The sequence below is a fragment of the Ruditapes philippinarum genome, unplaced genomic scaffold (genome assembly GCF_026571515.1).
Source record: "Ruditapes philippinarum isolate M1 unplaced genomic scaffold, ASM2657151v2 ctg1656_1_1_1_1, whole genome shotgun sequence".
NCBI lineage: Eukaryota > Metazoa > Mollusca > Bivalvia > Venerida > Veneridae > Ruditapes > Ruditapes philippinarum.
Window position 1 is genome coordinate 193,862 of NW_026863252.1, and position 22,042 is coordinate 215,903.

The 22,042-nt window shown below is 33.9% G+C and overlaps 1 protein-coding gene across 1 annotated transcript in view; it reads right to left on the reverse strand.

The window, feature by feature from the left end:
* The window catches only part of LOC132721599 (uncharacterized), a 99,074-nt gene that overhangs the window by 64,878 nt on the left and 12,154 nt on the right, over positions 1 to 22,042 (reverse strand). The window contains exons 8-14 of the mRNA XM_060705918.1: positions 20,048 to 20,184; positions 19,313 to 19,517; positions 18,020 to 18,528; positions 17,267 to 17,616; positions 16,634 to 16,945; positions 15,949 to 16,097; positions 10,721 to 10,837 (exon numbers count right to left, since the gene is read on the reverse strand). Coding sequence (XP_060561901.1) covers positions 10,721 to 10,837; positions 15,949 to 16,097; positions 16,634 to 16,945; positions 17,267 to 17,616; positions 18,020 to 18,528; positions 19,313 to 19,517; positions 20,048 to 20,184 — 1,779 coding nt within the window. The remainder of the gene's footprint in view (positions 1 to 10,720; positions 10,838 to 15,948; positions 16,098 to 16,633; positions 16,946 to 17,266; positions 17,617 to 18,019; positions 18,529 to 19,312; positions 19,518 to 20,047; positions 20,185 to 22,042) is intronic.

Consider the following 22,042-nt stretch of genomic DNA (forward strand, 5'->3'; position numbering starts at 1 on the left):
GTATATAATAAACAGAAAATTCAAGTTTTTTCTATAAATACATGATTTATTTTCATCTTGTGGCATGAAAATTACGATATTTCACTCGTGGCTACTGCCACTCATGAAATATTTATTTTCATACCACTCGATGAAAATAAATCATGTATTTATGGAAAAAGCTTGAATATCCTCTATTTATCTTTTTTCTACATATATATTTTTCACCTTCTCCAAAAATAATAGTGAAAAAGTAGAGCTAAAAACAATGTGAAAAGTCAGCAACTCTTATTATTTACTACAGTTTTATATTCAAATAATGAGATTTCATAGAGAAGAAAGTTCACATAGAGGTTACAAATTGCCTTAATTGATACCATTTTAAATCATCCAACAGAGAATAAAGGTTATTTCAAGGGAAGACTTTGACAGGAGTGTATCTAATTATTCTGTTATTATTTCATGTCTATGTCTATATATAGAGTAATTGGCCATGAAATCACTGATTTCCAGAATTTATTGTCTTCTTAATGTTATCAGCAGTTTTGAAAGATATTCTAATTCTCAAAAAAAAAAAGAAAAAAAAAAAAAAAAGAATGTGTTTGTTAAACACAAATGCCCTCGGCTCAGATTCTTGTCAGTAGCAATATTTCAAAAAAATGTTTACCCATTCACTCAGTTATGGACAGAAAAATTGCCAAAAAATTGTAAACACAAGTTATATAGCTTGACAAAGTCATGGCATTTTGTAATTGTGAAAAATATAAGTTGCCAAGTCATTGCTCTGACTTGTGAAGTTAAAAAATATTCAACTTCATGCAAGTTATCTTCCTACTAAATATGAAATACATCTGTCATTAAATAAAGGCTGTATGGGCAAAAGTGTAAAAATCGATTTTGAGCACTGGTGACCTTGACCCAACTGACCCCTTACTCCATCCAAAGGAAGAATACCATGCAAGTTATCTTCCTACCAAATATGAAATACATCTGTCAATAAATAAAAGCTGTATAGGCAAAAGTGTAAAAATCTATTTTTAGCACAAGTAACTCCCTACCCAAATCAAAAGGATGAATACCATGCAAGTTATCTTCCTACCAAAGATAAAATATATCTATTACTTAATAAAGGCTGTATGAGCAAATGTGTAAAAAATTATTTTTAGCACTGGTGACCTTGACCCAACTGACCACTAACTCCATCAAATTTTATGTTTCTATCAATTATAAATAACATCTGTCTATAGAATAAGGTTAATACACCTGTAAAAATGTAAAAATCTATATTTAACATTGGTGACCTTGACATTGGTAACATTGACCTTGACCCAAATGACCCCTTACTACACCCAAAGAAGGAGGACCTCCCTTGGCATGTTTGTATTAAACTAAGACATCAACTAAAAAATAAAGGCTGTATGAGCAAAAATGTGTATATTTATTTTTCAAACCAGTGACCTTGACCCTAGAGACCGCTTACTCCACAAAAAATTAGAGGACCATCAAAGGTATCCACCTACTAAATATGAAAGATATCATTAAAGAAATTAAGCTATTAGGAGAAATTTAAGATAAATCCAACTTGCCGAAATAGGTTAACCAGACAAGGCCCTATTTTCTAAGTGAAAAAAGGGAAATAACTGGGAAATATGGATGACACAGTTATATAACTTGGCAATATCATGTACTTTGTATTGATAAGTAAGTGTGGAAATTATAAAGCCATTAGTATAGATAGAACCTAAGATATTTCCAACTTGCCGTTTTAAGTGCTGAAAAGGGCAATAACTTGGTAAATATGAAAGCCAGAGTTATGTAACTTTTAGTTTAGTAAGTGTGTAAACTAAGAAGCCATTAGTACAGGTAGAACCTCAGAAAAATCCAACTTGCCATTCTTGGTTAACCTCGTACAAACAGGCGGACGTCCTTACATTTGTATTCTTGTTGGGTATTTTATTGTGTAAAAAAAGTACCCAACAATACATCAAAATTCATTAAAAATGCCCAACAATACATACGGAGTGAGTAGGATTGGTAGTTGTTGGGTATTTAGTACCCAACATATACCCTCTCGTGTGCTCGGACAGACGGACGGACGGTTCAATTACTATATGCCCGGGGGCATAAAAAAAAACGCTTGTTTTGACGTTTTCATTCTAAATTTTTGGACATACCAGCATTATAAGCTGAGCAGTCTGACCAGAATGCACCTGTGTATCAACCTGTGTCACCTGTGTAATCGGACCAGTGTCACAGTATATAAACGATTTGAACCCCAACCGGATCTTGTGAGAAGATTTTAGTGTCAGCCATATTCTGCCACTTCACTTGTTTATGATATTGGTATTTATATTGATACTGATGAACGTTAGGTTAGTAAATTTATATTTATATTGTAAGAGAGAAACTTTCTTAAACGTCTAAGTTATGCAAAACATAAACGTTAGCACGAAGGCTTTAAAATAATCGTAACTCACGAACAGCTTTCATGTGATCAACACTGAACACGAACAAAAATCTGTCTTATTCCAAGGTTGATTTATTAAACATTGAATTGTGATATCGAACTACTAAAGTAATCAATAACAAACGATAATTTAGTCATCTGCAAAAAACAGTGCTGTATCTTGAACATAAATTTAAGAGTTTTACCAAGGAGGTCATTTCCGTAAACTGAACGTTACTTGCTGGTGATTGTGAACCCTACTTGTGAGTTTACGAATTTTATCTGTACCCTGACTTGTGAGTATTTTTAAAGATTTATTGGAGAAAACGTTTACGTTTATTGCGATTTTGTATCAATTATTGCGAGAAAGTATAAATGATTGTAATAGAATTTTAGTATATAAGGTGGGATCTATGGTATTTACCGAAAAACTGATACTATTGTTAATCATTTGTTTATTAAAATATATAATGTTATGTATATCTTTCTTTCATATCATCATGGAAGAACACAACTGCATATACTGTTCAGTAAAGACTGTATACGAATTTCAATGCCATCATTGACCAAATAATTATTCGCCATCTAGACTGCAACTTGAAAATAAGAATAAATAATGATCAGAATAAAATTTCCTACTTAAAAACTTTCAGCGTCACAGCCAACAGCGTAAAAGAAAAAAAGAAGTTTATAACACCAATAGCTGAAACACTGACAATTAAAATTTTAAAAAATTCCCGAATATTCTCCGTTTAAAAAGATGCCAAAATTGTCGACGCCTATGAAAGATAAACAAGAATAAAAGTCGTACATGTCAGAAATAGAAAGTCAATGAATTTCTGAGAATATAATTTTAACCGTGTTTTAAAAAGCAGAATGAAATCAACAGAAGTTGTAAATCTTTCAACATGTTGAAATAAGTTATCTGCAAAAAATCTTGTATTGATATTTCGAAGTTTTTTGATACGTGACGTTATATAACGGTCACGTCAAAACGAACAATGCCGTTGAACTAAATGTAAAAAATTTATAGTACATATGTAATATTTTAGCTTTATATCTTTCCAAAGAAATATGAATGGTAAGTGAAGATGAAGTTTGTTGGTTAACTATTCCTATCAAGAAATAATTGACTTTCTGATTCGTATTACCAGCCACTTCATGCTGATATTTTCGTAGACAGTGAAAACATGATGAAGCTCCATTCATATGAAGTTTTAGTTACTTAATTATAGAACTAAAACATGTACCATGCTCTTGTGACACAATAACTTCATATTCTGCTCAATAAAATTTGGAACATACAATAAAAACACAATAAAAATCATCAAAAGTGACTCGCAAGTAATGGTTCAGTGAAAACGCAAGTAGGGTACAGATCATTAAAATTGTTTTAGCAAGACGGGTTCAGTTATCAAAAATGTCGCCTCTGTTATTTACTAAGTTTTATCAAGATTCAAAGATATTTTCACAGGTGTCGGTCCGGTATCATGAGGTTAAGACAATAAAGTAAAGATTCAGATATGAGTTATAGTGAAGTAAAACAATTTTAGGCATAAATTTGCTTGTGTAATCGGCGTGTGTTGACATAAACAAAACATGAGGCGAAGAGCACAGAGTTTTAGGCGCATATGTTTTACGAAGAAAGTTATGGATGTATATACAGTCTAACTTGCCCATGCGACCACGTGTATTAAGCGACTTTTGTCTTAAACGACCACTTTAAATTCCCCCCGATCATTTTCTCTCTATATCTTTAATGTATTAAGCGACTTTTGCTCAACGCGACCAGCGACCGCTAATTAGTCACCTAATTGACATCAATCTTTTCATTAAACGACCACTTTTACCTGTCAAGTAATTGTGTTTTTAGAGAACGCCACCTCGTTATGTCACAAGTGTCAGCAATCAAAACACATCAATAAACGTGTGAAAAACTCTATTTCCCATACCGTTTTAGCGTATGCAAATGAAGTTAAGTATACGCGTGACGTGTATTATCCAATAATATCGGATAAACAATGCAACGCTCCGCCCATATTGAGATGGTGTATACGCTTCGCTTGTTGACATTTAGACTGCATTGAATTGACCTTGAACTTGATCAGCCATTAAATTAATCGTAACAAATAGATGTAGTTTGTTTATTTCAAATGAAAAAATGCACAACAGAAAACATCTTCACTAATAGGGTTTTCGTGTTGGAGACAAGGAAAAACAACGGAGAAGTTAAAAAATTCTGGAAAAAATGTCAAACATGTAAGTAATGGATCAAAACTGTTTTGTCAATAAATATCAGAACGTTATTTTTACATTTGCATCCGTTTAGATTGTCGGAGCGTACTTATTATTCAACATTTATATAAAAATGAAGTTGAAAAACAATCCCATCGAATTAAAAAGATGTCATTTATAAATTTTGACTTTTATATCATGCTGACTGTCCTAAGAGACCGTTTCATTAAGCGACCGTTTTTGGTGTTTCCCTTGCCCGGTCGCTTAATACACGTTTGACTGTATAAGCAAAGATAAAGTATTTCTCAATATGATTCAAATATTAACATACCGTAACATATTAAATTCAAGCCGATATTTAATAGTTTAATATGTCATCCCGCCTGATTTTACGTTTAGATGCTGAGATCTTCTCACAAGATCCGGTTGGGGTTCAAATCGTTTATATACTGTGAGTGTTCATGTAAATGATCTGACCAGTATTCACCTGTATTATCTGACCAGTTCGGACATTTAGTCACCTGTGGCCAGCATATGCCTGTCTACTCTGACTATTCACCATTGTGTTGTCCATAAAATGTGTGAATGACATAATGGCTTAGTATCTTCAACTTTAAGCACCATCCAAAACATGTGTAGCACTTGGTACTTTTTTTCAAACTTAACAATCTTACAAAATTACCTCATTTATCTCATCTATTTCTAACGAAAGTATCTCCTTACCTCATATTGTTACAAAAGTACTTCATTATCTCATCTATTCTTTCAGAATAACCTCATCTATTCTTATAAATTATCTCATCACAAAATTATCTTATCATTTCATATATTCTTACAAAATTATTTCATTATCTCATCTATTCTTACAGAATTATCTCATATTCTTACAAAACTATCTCATTACCTCATCAGATTCTTTTCTTATAAAATTATCTCATTACCTCATCACAAAATTATCTCATTATCTCATCTATTCTTACATTACCTCATATATTCTTACAAAATTATCTCATTACCTCATATCTTTTTACAAAATTACCACATCTATTCTTACAAAATTATCTCTTTATCTCATCTATTTCGTACAAAATTATCTCATTATCTCATCTATTATACTGGACTTGAACATTGTCATCGCTTTGTGAAAAAAAGATTCTATAAACATGAAAGAAAAAAAATTAATGAAACAAAAATTGTACAGAGTTGATTAAAGAGTTACATGTAATCATGTAGAAATTAAACATGATCATTATTACTTTTGATAATTGGCGTATTTATCATTATCTGCAAGAATTTGTTCATGGATTAAGAAAAAGAGAATGATTATCATCAAAGGAAGATAAAAAGATCAATGAATGTGGATAATTACGCAAAAAAAAAATTAATATAATGATGTCATTGATTTGTGTGCAACATTTGTTGCCATTTAGATTTGGTATCGGCAAGGCTACAAATTATATGACTTGTAAGGCAGAATTTCTTTGCAAAAAAATAATGATACAGAAATGTTATGGCATTAAGATGTCACTTTTAGAGAAATTGCCAATTACTGGTTAATTATCCAAAACTGGTTGCACTTTACTAGACTAAATATCTTAAATGGACTTGTCTATCTTTCAATGTAGACAAAACCATTTATTAGTTTTAGGTAAAATGTGAAAATAAATGCTGTCTGAATAGCAAACAGTGCAGACAATGATCCGACTATACAGATTTACCGGTAGATCTTGGTCTGCACTGGTCACATGGGTAGGAACATGTGCTACTAACAGGCTAAGAGTTAATATAGAAATTTTTCCAGCTTCTCAGAAACAAAACCAGTAAGAACCAGTATGGAAAAACTTCTCTCCAAAACAACAAAATTGTTACATTTTATAATCGTACAATACTAGAAAGTCTTATAACTATCAATGGTATGAAAAAAAGACCGAACAATGAAAACTGAAAAATCTCATAAAAACAACGTAAAAACAACCTATCAATGTAAAGTATGTAACATCTTGCCTCCCGGAAACATCGGGAAATATCGGACTAAATTCCCGCCCCCACTTCTCCTCTAAGATATCTTGCTGTTCACTTCATTTACTAACTCAATTAAGACAACATTCCCCTATCAATATTCTCCATGTTCTAGAAACAAAATGATCGTATAACGGCAGTTTTATATACATGAAAACAATTATCTCTAATGATACTAGATAATGGAGGTCTATTAACTTAAATACCCGCAATATTTCTTCTTTTAATCTCGTAATTATCCATTGTTCAAACAAGCATAATCTTGTAAAAATTTGTTTCATGGTACGATATAATAATCATATTGTAGAATATTACCTCCCAAAGTTATTGTAACTACCTATATATGTTAAAATTGATTAATTTTACTGTGAACATAACTAATGTTATATATACAAAATATTTCCAGAATTTATGTAGCTGTAAAATTGTCAGCCAAATCTTGTATCTTCTTTTTATTTTGTGGGAAAAGTATGTAAATAGAAATTACCCAAGAATGCTTCAAGGCCCCTGTGACCTCAAAACTAATTTGGTGTCCCACTTTTGCTTTTTTTTCCCAGTGTCGCTTTGGTAGGACTTTTAAAATATTAAACAATCTATAGAAATATCATTAACAAAATTATTTCCAATAAGGTTTAGCCTTCTTGTTTTGTTTGGATTTACCACAACACCCACACAATTAAGGATAAAAGGTGGCTGCAATCCTTATGCCTCAACCCCTATAGGCAACCTCTCAGGCACAAGGGGGAGATAAGCACTCTAATTCATGCACCAGTCAGTTGTGATCTCTTGCGGCCCCTCTCATCCATATATTAGTATAGCGATAAGATTTACTTGATCAAGTAGTTATGGTTGTTGATTTCAAATCTGACTTTCCCCTCACTGCTGTGAGTATTTTGACTTAAAATCCAAAAAATTGTCTATCAGCTCCAAATTTTAAAGCAAGGAAAAGTAACAGACTGCAGTGATTTTTTTTACCTCTGCATCCTGAGTCCAGAACTCATTGAATTTGCCGTGGATGGAAAGTTTCAAATAATGTGCATCTTTTGGATGCATACTTTTTCTGAGTAAGGAGTCCTGTCTAACAGGAATTTTGGTAAAAAATACCAAATTGTGTTCAAGTTATATCAATCATATTCTAGGTCTGCAAATCTTTACAGATAAGAAATAATAATGTGCTATACTATAGATAAGCATAAAAATATTAAGGAAAATAAAGTTTTGATAAATCTCAAACTAAATTAAGGGAAATAACTTATTCAATTTATTTGACAGTTTTGAATAATTTCAGTATCAGAAGCATTGTAATTAATGTAGAAATCAAATTCATTTTTTCTTCATTCCATTGTTAATATACCTTTCATTTCACTAAAGCAATATTAAGCATTGTAACTTGGATTTGTCGGCTAAATTTTGGGACTCATAGATTTATAGCCCAGCGAGTCCTAGGACCCACACTGATGAGTTTGTAAAACAAGAGCGATCAGTAATCACATGTGTCGCCTCATGATGGCCAATTTCATGTTGGGACAAATTTTGTGACAGACGGACAGTGCACAACTAGACTTGGTACTGATCATTCCTGTAAAGTTTGGATAAAATTGCACCAGTAGTTTATGAGGAGTAGTCCGGACAAGCTTTTGCGTATCTGGCAACACACAGAAAAAAAACACCTTTTTATCAAAGGGCCATAACTCGGCCAAAAATCATTCAACCGGAAAACCCGTGCAATATGCGCAAGGACTTGAGCTACAGATCAATCCTGTAAAGTTTCATTGAAATTGCATTAGTGGTATAAGAGAAGTAGTCCGGACAAACATTAAAAATAAAAATTATTAAAGGGCCATAACTCAAATAAACAAGAGCTGTCGGAAGGACAGCACGCTCGACTATTCTAAGTTTGATAGTAAAAGAGCCTTGATATTGTTAAATTTTTCAAGTTCACAAAAGGGCTAATTTTTTTTTTATAAATTCATGTTATAGGCCTTAGAGAGAGTCTAATTATACAGTATTGGCTTGACTATTTGGAAGGTAATGTCACAAGGGTGTTTTATTGAGTATAATAATACTAATTACCTATGAATACATAAATTTGACAGAAAAGGTACAATAGCTTGTTATTAAGATGTTTTATCAAGTAAATCACTGCTTTATTATTATGAATGCATAAAATTGTCCCAAAAAAGGCACAAACCCTTCAGTAGTTATTGAGATAACAGCTTACAAGCAAAACTTTACCATGAATTTCTAAGTTGAAAAAGGGGAGAAAAATCAGCCTAAATGAAAGATAGAATTATGGATCTTTGTCAGTGACCTACAATTATGACCCTAAATGCATATGTGAAGTTTTAAATAAATATCTTTAATATTTATTGAGATATGTAAAACTTGCATGTAAACATTAACCAAGACACTAAGTAGAAAAGGGGATATGAATCAGCCTTAATGCAAGACAGAGTTATGGAACTTGGTCAGTGACATACAATTATGACCCTCCAATTATGACCCTAAGTGCATGTGTAAAGTTTCAAGTAAATATCTTTGAAGACCTTTAACCAAAATTTCTAAGTTTCAAAGGGGCAAATTATTCTGCAAATATTGCAGGCAGAGTTATGCAATTTTGCAAACTGATGTACATTGCTACTATAAAAAAGTATTTTAAATTTCAATTGAATATCGCAAGCAATAATTGAGATATTTGACTTTACAAAAAAACTTTGACCAAAATTTCTAAGTTCCAAAGGGGCATAATTCTGTCAATATTGTAGGCAGAGTTATCCAACTTGTCAATCTGATGTACCTTGTTACTATAAATAAGTATTGTAAGTTTCAATTGAATATCTCAAGCAATAATTGAGATATTTGACTTTACAAAAAACTTTAACCAAAATTTCTAAGTTAAAAAGGGGCATAATTCTGTCAATATTGTAAGCAGAGTTATCCAACTTGTTAATCTGATGTACATTGTTACTATAAATAAGTATTGTAAGTTTCAATTGAATATCTCAAGCAATAATTGAGATATTTGACTTTACAAAAAACTTTAACCAAAATTTCTAAGTTAAAAAGGGGCATAATTCTGTCAATATTGTAGGCAGAGTTATCCAACTTGTCATTCTGATGTACTTTGTTACTATAAATAAGTATTGTAAGTTTGAATTGAATATCTCAAGTAATAATTGAGATATTTGAATTTACAAAAAACTTTAACCAACGCAGACGCCGACGCGGACGCGGACGCCGACGCCGGGGCGACTACAATAGCTCTCATATTCTTCGAATAGTCAAGCTAAAAATCATTGAACCGGAAAATGCTGACAATATGCACAACTAGACTTGGTACTGATCATTCCTGTAAAGTTTGGATGAAATTGCACCAGTAGTTTATGAGGAGTAGTCTGGACAAGCTTTTGTGTATCTGGCAACACACAGAAAAAGAAACTTTTTTATCAAAGGGCCATAACTCGGCCAAAAATCATTCAACCGGAAAACCCATGCAATATGCGCAAGGACTTGAGCTACAGATCAATCCTGTAAAGTTTCATTGAAATTGCAATAGTGGTATAAGAGAAGTAGTCCGGACAAACATAAAAATTAAAAATTATTAAAGGGCCATAACTCTAACAAAAATCATTGAACCGGAAAATACTGACAATATGCACAACTAGACTTGGTACTGATCATTCCTGTAAAGTTTGGATGAAATTGCACCAGTAGTTTATGAGGAGTAGTCCAGACAAGTTTTGTGACGGACGGACAGACAGACGGAGAAGTGATCCCTATATGTCGCCACTACTCCGTAGAGGCGACACAAAAATCACTGACAGAGTATGAACAAGTCTACTTCGTGTTATCACAAGAATGGTACACGTTAAAATATATCAACCCCAAAGTAAGGTACAGTGATCAGCAGTAACATGTGCTTGTTACGGCAAGACATGGCTCACATTGAATTGTATAGGCTCTCAAGCCAGGCTACAGTGATTTGGTTTATTACTTTGACGGTGTGTTAAAGCGGAGTAGGGAAAATATAAACCGACTTACTATATCCTGTAGTCGCAACACCAGCATCATCTATGTCTATATTATAACTGTTTCGTTTGGAGAAAAAATCCTCTTCCATTGGGTTCCACTTCTCCAACCTTGTGTCTGGTGATTTTTCTGAAAAAAGCAACAAAGCTGTATGCATTTCCCTTTTGGAAAAAGACTGATTAATTTCACAAATATACTGATTTTTCAAGGGGCCACAACTCCGACGTGCGTGATGGAATCAGATATTTTTTCATGAAGAAAACCAATACCTTCTGATGACACAAGCTATGTATAGATCTGGTTAAAATCAGAAAAATTAATAGTGATGGAGATATCAAAGACTGCCACCAGTCCTAAAAGACCGCACAAGCTCAGGAGATAAAAAGCAAACATTAATTCCAAATACATGTATCAAAAGCTGCAATAAATAATAAGTAATAAATGACTTTAAGAAATCAACTACAGATCAATTATTAGTCATTTACTTCAGATATTTAAACAAGGGCCCCAATTCTTTACAGAAATAAACATAAATGTTCCGAATAACATTTACCCTACATAACTATGACGTTAAAAGAATTCTGAGAAAACAATTCATTATCAAGATAACGTTTCTGTACATGGAAGAATTATCATCGTGACTAGCTTTATAAATATCTATATATCACAAGACTTCCCTGTAATTAGCATTAACGAGTTTGAAATGTTTTTGTCAATCATTACATCAAGGTACATTAAACGCCGATCAATAATACATCTAGTTGTTCATACGTCTTACTATAATCCAGACTTTACTCTTGACATTTTAATAGGGTCTTTAAATCACACTGTTAATGTTAAGGCAATATGGTGACATTCCAACGAATCTGATTGAATATGACCCAAGAATTCCTTACTGACGTAAAAATCATTTTACTTACAAACCATTAAGTAACGATAATAGATTATATTATCAAAGAATAAAAGTATTATCGCATTATCATGTAATTGAAAATACTCTTAAAGATGTATCACGGTAGTAAAAGCATCTCTGAAACTTTTAACCATAACACAGCTCAATTTTCTTTATAATTGTTTTAACTTTAGAATGGTCCCATTTTGTGTAAAGGGGTTTAAATATCAATGTTTTAATGTAATGTTGTTTTTTTTAAAGCCAATTTAAAACATTTTTGGTCATATCTCACTCGTAGTCAGCTAACCAGCTTTCCTGAATAACTATTTACTAACCAGTATTACCTATTTCTCCGAAAGTAATTTCTCCACAAGTGACTGACCTACTTATCCCTCATGTTTTCTAAATAAGCGCCGAGGAATAAATGACCATAAGTCTCTCGGAGACCACAAACACCAGATAACCATCAAACCGGGACGGCCCCGAAAATGCGTGATTTGGATTTTGTGTTTGAGACCAACTGTCACAAAGAAATTTCATTCCCCAGAAGATCAACCCGGTGACCCCTGGTTTATGCATCTGCTGCTCTATTTCTTGAGTTTAAGTGGCCAGACAAAATGTAACATTGAGAAAATGGTTTCACACTGAAGTTTTTTCACGTTTCTGTTAAAATTAGTAAATGTTATATTGCTGTATTTATAAGAACTGGAAATATCAATTAAAATGCTTTTAATTGTTGCTTTAAAAGGCTTTGTAAACTTTATTATCAAGGGAGAAAACATGAAAACACTAGAACTATCACTAAATGTGATTAATACCCCCACAAGTCTGCTTCGGAAATGAGGATGTTACTAGTAACAGAATACCTTGTAATAGAATTGAAACATAGAGTTATGGTTGTGGGCAATTAAAGAAAATTGTGGTTCATGTATGTTGCATTTCCTTTCAATGTGGTTGGCCATTGATGAAGTTTAATTGAATTACTCTGTAATAAGTCCAGAAAGACAAAGAAAAAGAACAAAGGGCAATAACTCTATAAATACTGAAGATAGAGTTATAGTTCTTGTGCACTGCACTTCCTCTTATTGTGCTTGACCATTGTATGAAGTTGTTTTGAATTCCAACCAGTATGTTTTAAGTTATGCTCCGGACAAGGAAAAGTATCAAAGGGCAGTAACTCTGTATTTTGTCAAAATGGAGTTATGGCTCTTGTGCACTGCACTTCCTTTTAATGTCCTTGACAACTGTATGAAGTTGTACTGAATTCCAAACAGTAGTTTTCAAGTTATGCTCTGGACAAGGAAAAGTAACAAAGGGCAATAACTCTGTAATTAGTCAAGATGGAGTTATGGTTCTTGTGCACTGCACTTCCCCTTATTGTGCTTGACCATTGTATGAAGTTGTTTTGAATTCCAACCAGTAGTTTTCAAGTCATGCTCTGGACAAGGAAAAGTAACAAAGGGCAGTAACTCTGTAATTAGTCAAGATGGAGTTATGGTTCTTATGCACTGCACTTCCACTCAATGTGCTTGACCATTGTATGAAGTTATAATGAATTCCAACAATAAGTCTTCAAGTTATGGTCCGGACAAAAGAAAGCAATGGAAAAGTAACAAAGGGCAATAACTCTGTAATTAGTCAAGATGGAGTTATGGTTCTTGTGCACTGCACTTCCCCTTATTGTGCTTGGCCATTGTATGAAGTTGTTTTGAATTCCAACCAGTAGTTTTAAATTCATGCTCTGGACAAGGAAAAGAAACAAAGGGCAGTAACTCTGTAATTAGTCAAAATGGAGTTATGGTTCTTGTGCACTGCACTTCCTCTCAATGTGCTGGACCATTGTATGAAGTTATAATGAATTGCAACAATTAGTCTTCAAGTTAAGGTCCGGACAAAAGAAAGCAATGGAAAAGTAATAAAGGGCAATAACTCTGTAATTACTTTAGATAGAGTTATGGTTCTTATGCACTGCACATCCTCTCAGTGTGCTTGACCATTGTATGTAGTTATATTGAATTCCAACCATTTGTCTTCAAGTTATGGTACGGACAAAAAAAGAAGGCAATGGAAAAGCAACAAAGGGCAATAACTCTGTAATTACTTTAGATAGAGTTATGGTTCTTGTGCACTGCACTTCCCCTTATTGTGTTTGACAATTGTATGAAGTTGTTTTGAATTCCAACCAGTAGTTTTCAAGTTATGCCACGGACAAGGAAAAGTAACAAAGGGCAATAACTCTGTAATTAGTCAAGATAGAGTTATGTTTCTTACGCACTGCACTTCCTCTCAATGTGCTTGACCATTGTATGTAGTTATATTGAATTCCAACCATTAGTCTTCAAGTTATGCTCCGGACAAGGAAAATGCAACAGATAAAAAAAAAAGCAATGGAAAAGCAACAAAGGGCAATAACTCTGTAATTACTTTAGATAGAGTTATGGTTCTTGTGCACTGCACTTCCCCTTATTGTGTTTGACAATTGTATGAAGTTGTTTTGAATTCCAACCAGTAGTTTTCAAGTTATGCCCCGGACAAGGAAAAGTAACAAAGGGCAATAACTCTGTAATTAGTCAAGATAGAGTTATGGTTCTTGTGCACTGCACTTCCTCTCAATGTGCTTGACCATTGTATGTAGTTATATTGAATTCCAACCATTAGTTTTCAAGTTATGCTCCGGACAAGGAAAATGCAACGGACGTCTGGACCGACCGACCGACCAACCGAACGACCAACGGGTGACTCCTATATACCCCCCCAAACTTCGTTTTTGGGGGTATAATAACAGCCGCATATACAAGTAGTTCCTCACCCGTGTTTATTGGCAGTTTAATACCATTTTTTTTCTTCTTTGTCTATAGTGACAAAATCACAAGGAGTGTTAGAATAATGAATACGAACCAATTTAGTGTTTGTAATTACTTTCATAAACAGTCAATTTACTAGACTGATTAATAGGAAGTCGATTTACCAAAGTAAATGTGATACCATTCCTTTCTAAATACTGTTATCCTATTGGGCAAAAAATAATTTTATTTCTTAATATGACTAAAGTCCACTTCAATGAAGGAGGTGGGTGGACCACCAGAGCCCCTTCTCACACACACCTTACAGAGCCACTGGCTCTACAGAGAATGCTTGTTTTCCATCAGTATTTCAAATATTGATGGAAATAATAGAAATGTATAATTTAGATATTCTAATGAAAATATTATTTGAAATACATGCTCATAAAGTTCCAAGCGATTTATTATGATCATCTAAGTGATGAACAATAATATTTTGTTCTGGAACAATTTATTATCTGCTATTAAAATATTTATAATGTCGCAGCACATATTGCACACTTGCCAACAACTTCCATATGTAATACCTTTGTGGTTTGTTGATATGTCTGATACTTAATACAGTCAACATAATTATTTATGGTATTAAAGACCTTCCACTGTAGACCAAGTCACTTTAAGTTAAATTCAACTCAATATACATTGCAAGACTTATATCCACAGGAGTAAGACATGACTGACAATCTCACTTCATTATCTTCTTTTATCAATTGTAGTTTGTGGCGTGGCCGAATGATTAGCGTGTAAGACTAGTAATCTAAGGACTGCTAACCACGTGGGTTCAACCGTATCAGGGGCAAGCCATTATTTCCTCTAGAAAGAAACATTACATTTATTGCTTAGTACTGGTTGGTTCCAGGAACGGATTTGAGAGTGTTTCAATTAGCTTATAGCTTCCAACACAATCAAACTGAAATAAATTTGTAAACACTTACTGTAAAATTGTGGTTTGTTTAGTATTTACACGTGTTTTAACACACTTTTGATCATATGTAGATAGTCAGTCAACCTACCCTGCTTTTTCTGGATAACTTACCAGTAATTACTAATTTCTGTGCAAGTGACTGACTACCTATCCCACATTACTTCAGAATAAGTCATGAGAGACAAATAACAATTAGACTCAATGTCCTAGATAAATTGTCATTGAGGATCAAACCAGTGACCTTCGGATAACAAATTTCTAATATTATTTGTGATGTTTATTGAAACAGTATCAGATCAAACCAGTTACCCTTATGTATGTGTTCTGAAAAATATCACCAACAGTCCAACACACATACTTACTTAACATGTTCTTAATGGGAAATAACGCTTCCCTATTGTTTTGAGTAGGCTTAGGTGAGCCTCGCCAGCTCCCATCAGTTCAATGTTTAAATATAAAAGTAAATGATAAATCACTCTTTGTGTGACCTTTCACATCTTTAAATTAGGCAACACCTAGGTAAGCCACACCCTTTCTAATCAGTTCAATATTTACATCAAATAGTAAAATTATTACTCACCCTTTGTGCTTCCCTTCCCATGTTTCGATTGGGCAGTATCTAGCTGAGCCACGCCCTCTCTAATGAGATCCATATTAACACACACCTCCTCTGTGCCAGTGTTGTCTACCAGAAGAATACCAAGAATGGGCGAGTCTTCACAAGGGTTACTATAATATAAACATTTATTATATACTTATAAATATTCTGATTAGAGTGTAAAACATGACTTGGTAAATCTTCATATTGCTATCTTTTCAAATATTAAAATGTCATCAATATATTGTTTACAATCAATATGTTTCTTTGAAACCCAGACTGTCTAAAAGCTATGTCAATGTTCCCTTAATATGTATAAATTTGTTTGTATGTTTTACTATTTTTTCTGTCCAATTTTACCACAATTTTCATTGTATCTTGACAGGCGATCCACCTAACTTGCTTTTTCTGAATAAATGACCAGTAATTACCAATTTTTCCACTAGTGACCGACTACTTATCCCACATAATTTATGAATCAATGGTTAAAAGAGAAATAACCATAAGATTTAATGTCCAAGATCACAGGATCAAACCAGCAACCTCTGGATTACTTATCCAATGCCCTCTTAATAGAGCTAAATAGGCAGAAAAGATAATTTTTATACGACAGATTTTGGAAATGTTCGGTTAAAAAATAAATAATACAGTCAAACCAAATGCTTACCTTTTTTTGAAATCTTCAATGCTTCCATGCACTACATGCATGTGTAATGTTTTCTCGAGCCCGGCTATATCTATGAACTTTTCAACACTCTTCTTCGACCATTTGTTTACCATTTCCCCCTCATCGTCACAGACTGGTTTCACGTAAGCCAGGCTACATTTGATAGCCAGTCTAGGAACACTACAGAACTGAGATGGTAGTGGAAAGATTCTCCTTCTTGGCAGCCATTCTTCATCCCCAAAATCAATATAGTGGACCAGGACACGCCCCTTCATGATTTCATTCTCTGGTTTAGTACTTTGAATAATACCCCTGCAATATAGAAATAATTTTTTATTCATTTGCAAGCTTTTAAATTATTATTTTCTTCACACAAAGAAAACCTACAATATCTTAGTATATTAATGACAATAGAATTTCTCTGGAACTTTACACAAATTTCCCTAGATCTTTACATGAATTTCCATAGAATTTAAATGAATTTCCCTCAAATTTTACATGAATTTCCCTAGAACTTTACATTCCCTAGACCTTTACATAATTTCCCTGGAACTTTACATGAATTTCCCTAGACCTTTCCATGAATTTCCTTGGAACTTAACATGAATTTCCCTAGAAATTTATACCTCTTACCTATAAAAGTTATTGTCTTGTAGAAATTGAGCACAGCAAAGTTTCTTCTCCTCTGGCTGGAACGTTTTACTCAACTTCGTCAATTTTCTTCTATTTGCATTCTCAAACAAACCGTTCAAATTTTTCATCAATCTATCTAGAGTCTCGCCACTCTGCTGTGAGATTACGTGCACATAAAACTCTCCAGGTGACTTCACATGAGCAAGCATGACCTCTTGACCTTGAGGATTGAAATAAAGGTCATCAAGGTCGAAGTGAAGGTCAGACAGATGGATGCCCTTCTCAGGAGGGAAATCAAAGTCTGTTGTAAGGCTGGTTGTAGTTGAAACAGTTTCACAAGATTCTAAGTCCTGTAAAATAAACAAAAGTTTTACATATTAATAACATTGGGTATTATACTTATAGGTAAATACTGCACAGGACCCAAATCTTAAAATAATATTCTTGCAGACTAACATGATTACATTCAGAGAGGAATATACTATAGTTTTTAAAAAATACCCTGCAAATTTTTTTCAATTGGTACAAAATTATCAAAAATTTTGCAAGTACAATACATGTCACTCAAAAACTAATGTGCATGCAATTCTGTGTTAAATATGTCCATTTCTTCCAACTATATCAATATTTTGTCATCACTTTTCTTTTTTTAGTTAAAATATTTCTTTTGGTTGTTCAAATTTTTCAAATGTTTTATTAATGGCAAAGTTAAGCTCTAAAAGAAAAGCTTCTCCTTGAAGTCCTACTACTTACAACTGTCTCCTCTTTGATCCTGTCAAGATAGGCCTTGCTGTTTGTTCCCTGTACACCTTTTTGGCTCTTTTCATGCAGTTTACCAGTTGCTCTCTGGCCTTCATCTCGCTGTGACTCTGTGTCCGAGTTTTCCGACCTTGGAGAAATATGCTCCCTTGGTTTCCTCGTATCTGATGTAATTTGAGAAGAATTCCTTCCAGCAGACGTCACTTCAGCAGACGACAAATCTGAATCTTTCTTTAAATCTAACTGTTCTACTTTTAAGCTTTCCTGTTCAAGTCTTCTATTTGCCTTTGATTTAAACTCGTTATTACGTACGTCTGCTTCTGCATTTTTTGGCGGTTCGCATTGACTCTCACTCAATTCTGTAATAGCTAGCAGCGTTGAGGAAACCGTGTTTTGAGACAAGATGGCAACCTCTTCAGCACCTTCTTCCGACTTTGCCAACAACCCAAGCTGTTCTGATACATTGATTTGTCTAGCTTTTTTTGCGGAGACCATTAGCTGAGCTAAAATGTATAACCGTTAACATAATAATGTTTAAACATATCTTTGTTCATAGCTATTAAAGAGAGGCACTCTTTGTGTCAATCAAAGTGAGTAGGATTATATACATTCACTAAAGGCACTTTTTTTATTTAGTTGGGTTTACATCGCACCAACAAAGTGTAAGTTGTATGGCGACTTTCCAGATTTACTGGTGGAGGAAGACCTCAGGTGCCCCTTTGTACATTATTTCTGGCACAAACTGTCACCTGAGTAGAACCACTGACATTCCATAAGCTAGCTGGATAGCTTTCTCATTTGAAAAATTCAAAGGCAGGGCTCAGACCTACAACTGAGAGAGGCAAGTGGTTTGAAGTCAACAACCTTAACCACTCGGCCACTGACAACCTCTGAAGGCAATTAAGATCCCTTTAACAAATGACTGTGCTATGAAAAAGGTAAGGGATCTTCCCAGTGTTTACAGTACTATGAAAATTGGTTGAATGGCTATCCAACTGCTACACTGGAATAATACATGGTCACTGGTTTACCTACTTTATACAAAGAACAGATTTGTTTCTGATACTGTTAGTGAGCAACTGACCTACATAAGTTAAGTAGCATTGAATAGAAAAGGTGGAGCTAACTTTTTCACTGCTAAAAACTAGAAAGATCTATTTGACGGAAGGATGAAAAAAAAGAAAGAACAGATTGGATGGGGAGGAAAAGGACAACACATATTTTGGAAGCATGAACAAAGATTTCTGTAAAGTAAGTAATACAAATCTGCATTGTGTAGATACATACCTATACTAAACTGACTGAGGTATATTCCACCTTGAGGAATTATAGGCACTGGTAAACTAATGATCAACTCAACCAACAATGGAAGGGCCACCCCAGTGCTTCTGCAGGTGGGTGGGGTACAGCCTAATTGTTGTCCAGTTACATACTGTCTAAAGAAATGAATATCTTCCTCTGCCCACATACAGTACTTGTTGCATGGCATCACCTTTTTTTCAAATTAAAATGACATGTATTCATAGGCAACTTTATATTGTTCATATCCAGGACGTTATGGCATGTATGACATAAAACTTTATAAAGAACATGGCAAACTATTATCTATAGTAATTAATTCAATTAAGTTATATACAATAATGCACTATGATATGCACTGTGCCTTAAGTTAACGTATGCCAAAGTTTCTTTCATGCTAGCTTTTTTGCCAGTTATACATTATGCATTATACAGATCCTATTCAAACGTTATCATTAAGTACTTCAAGGACAGACCTCATTCTTACGCACGCACTGTGCGTATTGCGCATACTTGATGTGCATACTTTAAGCACAAAGATTGTGCGTACTTTAATGTTAAAGAAAAATTTCGTATACAATTTATAATTATGTTCTGATCGTATTTATAATAATGTTCATTTCATATGCTTTAATGTGACAGGGCCTTTATTATCTGAAATTTGAAATACATCATTGCAATGATTTACAGGTATAAACTTTTCTCTAATTTCTTTGTTATTACCTCCGCTAAAGCACAGCATATTGCTTGCATTGGTAAGGTCTTGAACTCATCTGGTAGTGTCCGTAACTGTGTTACCTTGACCTTCTCCTTGTTACCATAATCTACATACAGCACACTTACTTCGGAATCGGAATTCTCTACAAAATCATATCAAATCCATATGTTATAAACTTATAAAGATTAAATAATTAAAACTTCTTGTTTAGCAAACACAATTTGAGTATATCGCTCCTGAATTTAAATTTTGATTTCTGTAAGAACAGCTGTCTTCAATATTAATGAGAAGCTTGTAAAGCTTTATTTAACATCGTTAATCATTCCAGTCTGATGTATAGAGAAATGTAGGAGTTGCGCAGAAATGTTGCTCATAACTAAATTGGAGGAAAAAACAACTAAGGGCAATGATTATGCCAAAAATTATCCATTCTGATATATAGATGCATGCACTTCTAATGCGAGAAACTTTTCATGTGCAAGAAGTTCAATAGATTTATTTTGAGACTTTATATCATATAAATATTGTCCCCTAAGTGCAATAACAGGTTAAGTCCTGCTAAATTTAAAAGGAGTTAAACAATTATTGCACTAAGGTGACCATATAATAAACAAGATATGTTTGTAAAACATGTATGCCCCCTATCAGCAGCCAATTAGTCATGTGATCAGGTTATTATGCATGACTTCTGACCCAGTGAACAAACAATTAATAAGGGTTATCTAGTATCTTCTGGTCATGTCTAGTCACAAGGTAATAATTATTGTGACCCCATAGGTTGTGTGCAGCAATTTAAGTTATTACAAATCTTACCAAATAATATATGCATAAATTTTATGAATCATGTAGGCCTCATTAATAACAGCCAAGTTGTTATATTACATAAGACCTTCAAATGTGTTTACCAAAAGCATTTTTAGTTCAATATAAAAATATCAACCAAGGCAACTTGAGTTGTTGAGTTATTGGTCAGAAACCTTCATTAAGTACAGGGTCTATATGAGATTGACCCCTTGACCCCAAAATCAATAGGGGTCATCTACTGGTCATGACCAATCATCATACCAAGTTTGAAGTTCCTAGGCCTAAGCGTTCTTTAGTTATTGATCGGAAACTGTTTTTACCTACAAGGTCAATGTGACCTTGACCTTGGACCCCTTGACCCCAAAATCAATAGGGGTCATCTGCTGGCCATGACCAATCATCATACCAAGTTTGAAGTTTCTAGGCCTAAGCGTTCTTTAGTTATTGATTGGAAACCGTTTTTACCAACAAGGTCAATGTGACCTTGACCTTTGACCCAAAATTCAAAAGGGGTCATCTGCTTGTCACGACCAACCATCATACAAAGTTTGAAGTTCCTAGGCCTAAGCATTCTTTAGTTAATTGATCGGAAACCCTTTTTACCTACAAGGTCAATGTGACCTTGACCTTTGACCCCTTGAGCCCAAAAATCAATAGGGGTCATCTGCTGGTCATGACCAATCACCATACCAAATTTGAAGTCCCTAGGCCTAAGGGTTCTTTAGTTATTGATCAGAAACCGTTTTTACCTACAAGGTCAATGTGACTTTGACCTTTGACCCCTTAACCCCAAAATCAATAGGGGTCATCTACTGATCATGACCAATCACCATATCAAGTTTGAAGTTCCTAGGCCTAAGGGTTCTTTAGTTATTGATCGGAAACCGTTTTTACCTAAGAGGTCAATGTGACCTTGACCTTTGACCCCTTGACCCCAAAATCAATAGGGGTCATCTACTGATCATGACCAATCACCATATTAAGTTTGAAGTTCCTAGGCCTAAGGGTTCTTTAGTTATTGATCGGAAACCGTTTTTGCTTACAAGGTCAATGTGACCTTGACCTTTGACCCCTTGACCCAAAATTCAAAAGGGGTCATCTGCTTGTCACGACCAACCATCATACAAAGTTTGAAGTTCCTAGACCTAAGCATTCTTTAGTTAATTGATCGGAAACCCTTTTTACCTACAAGGTAA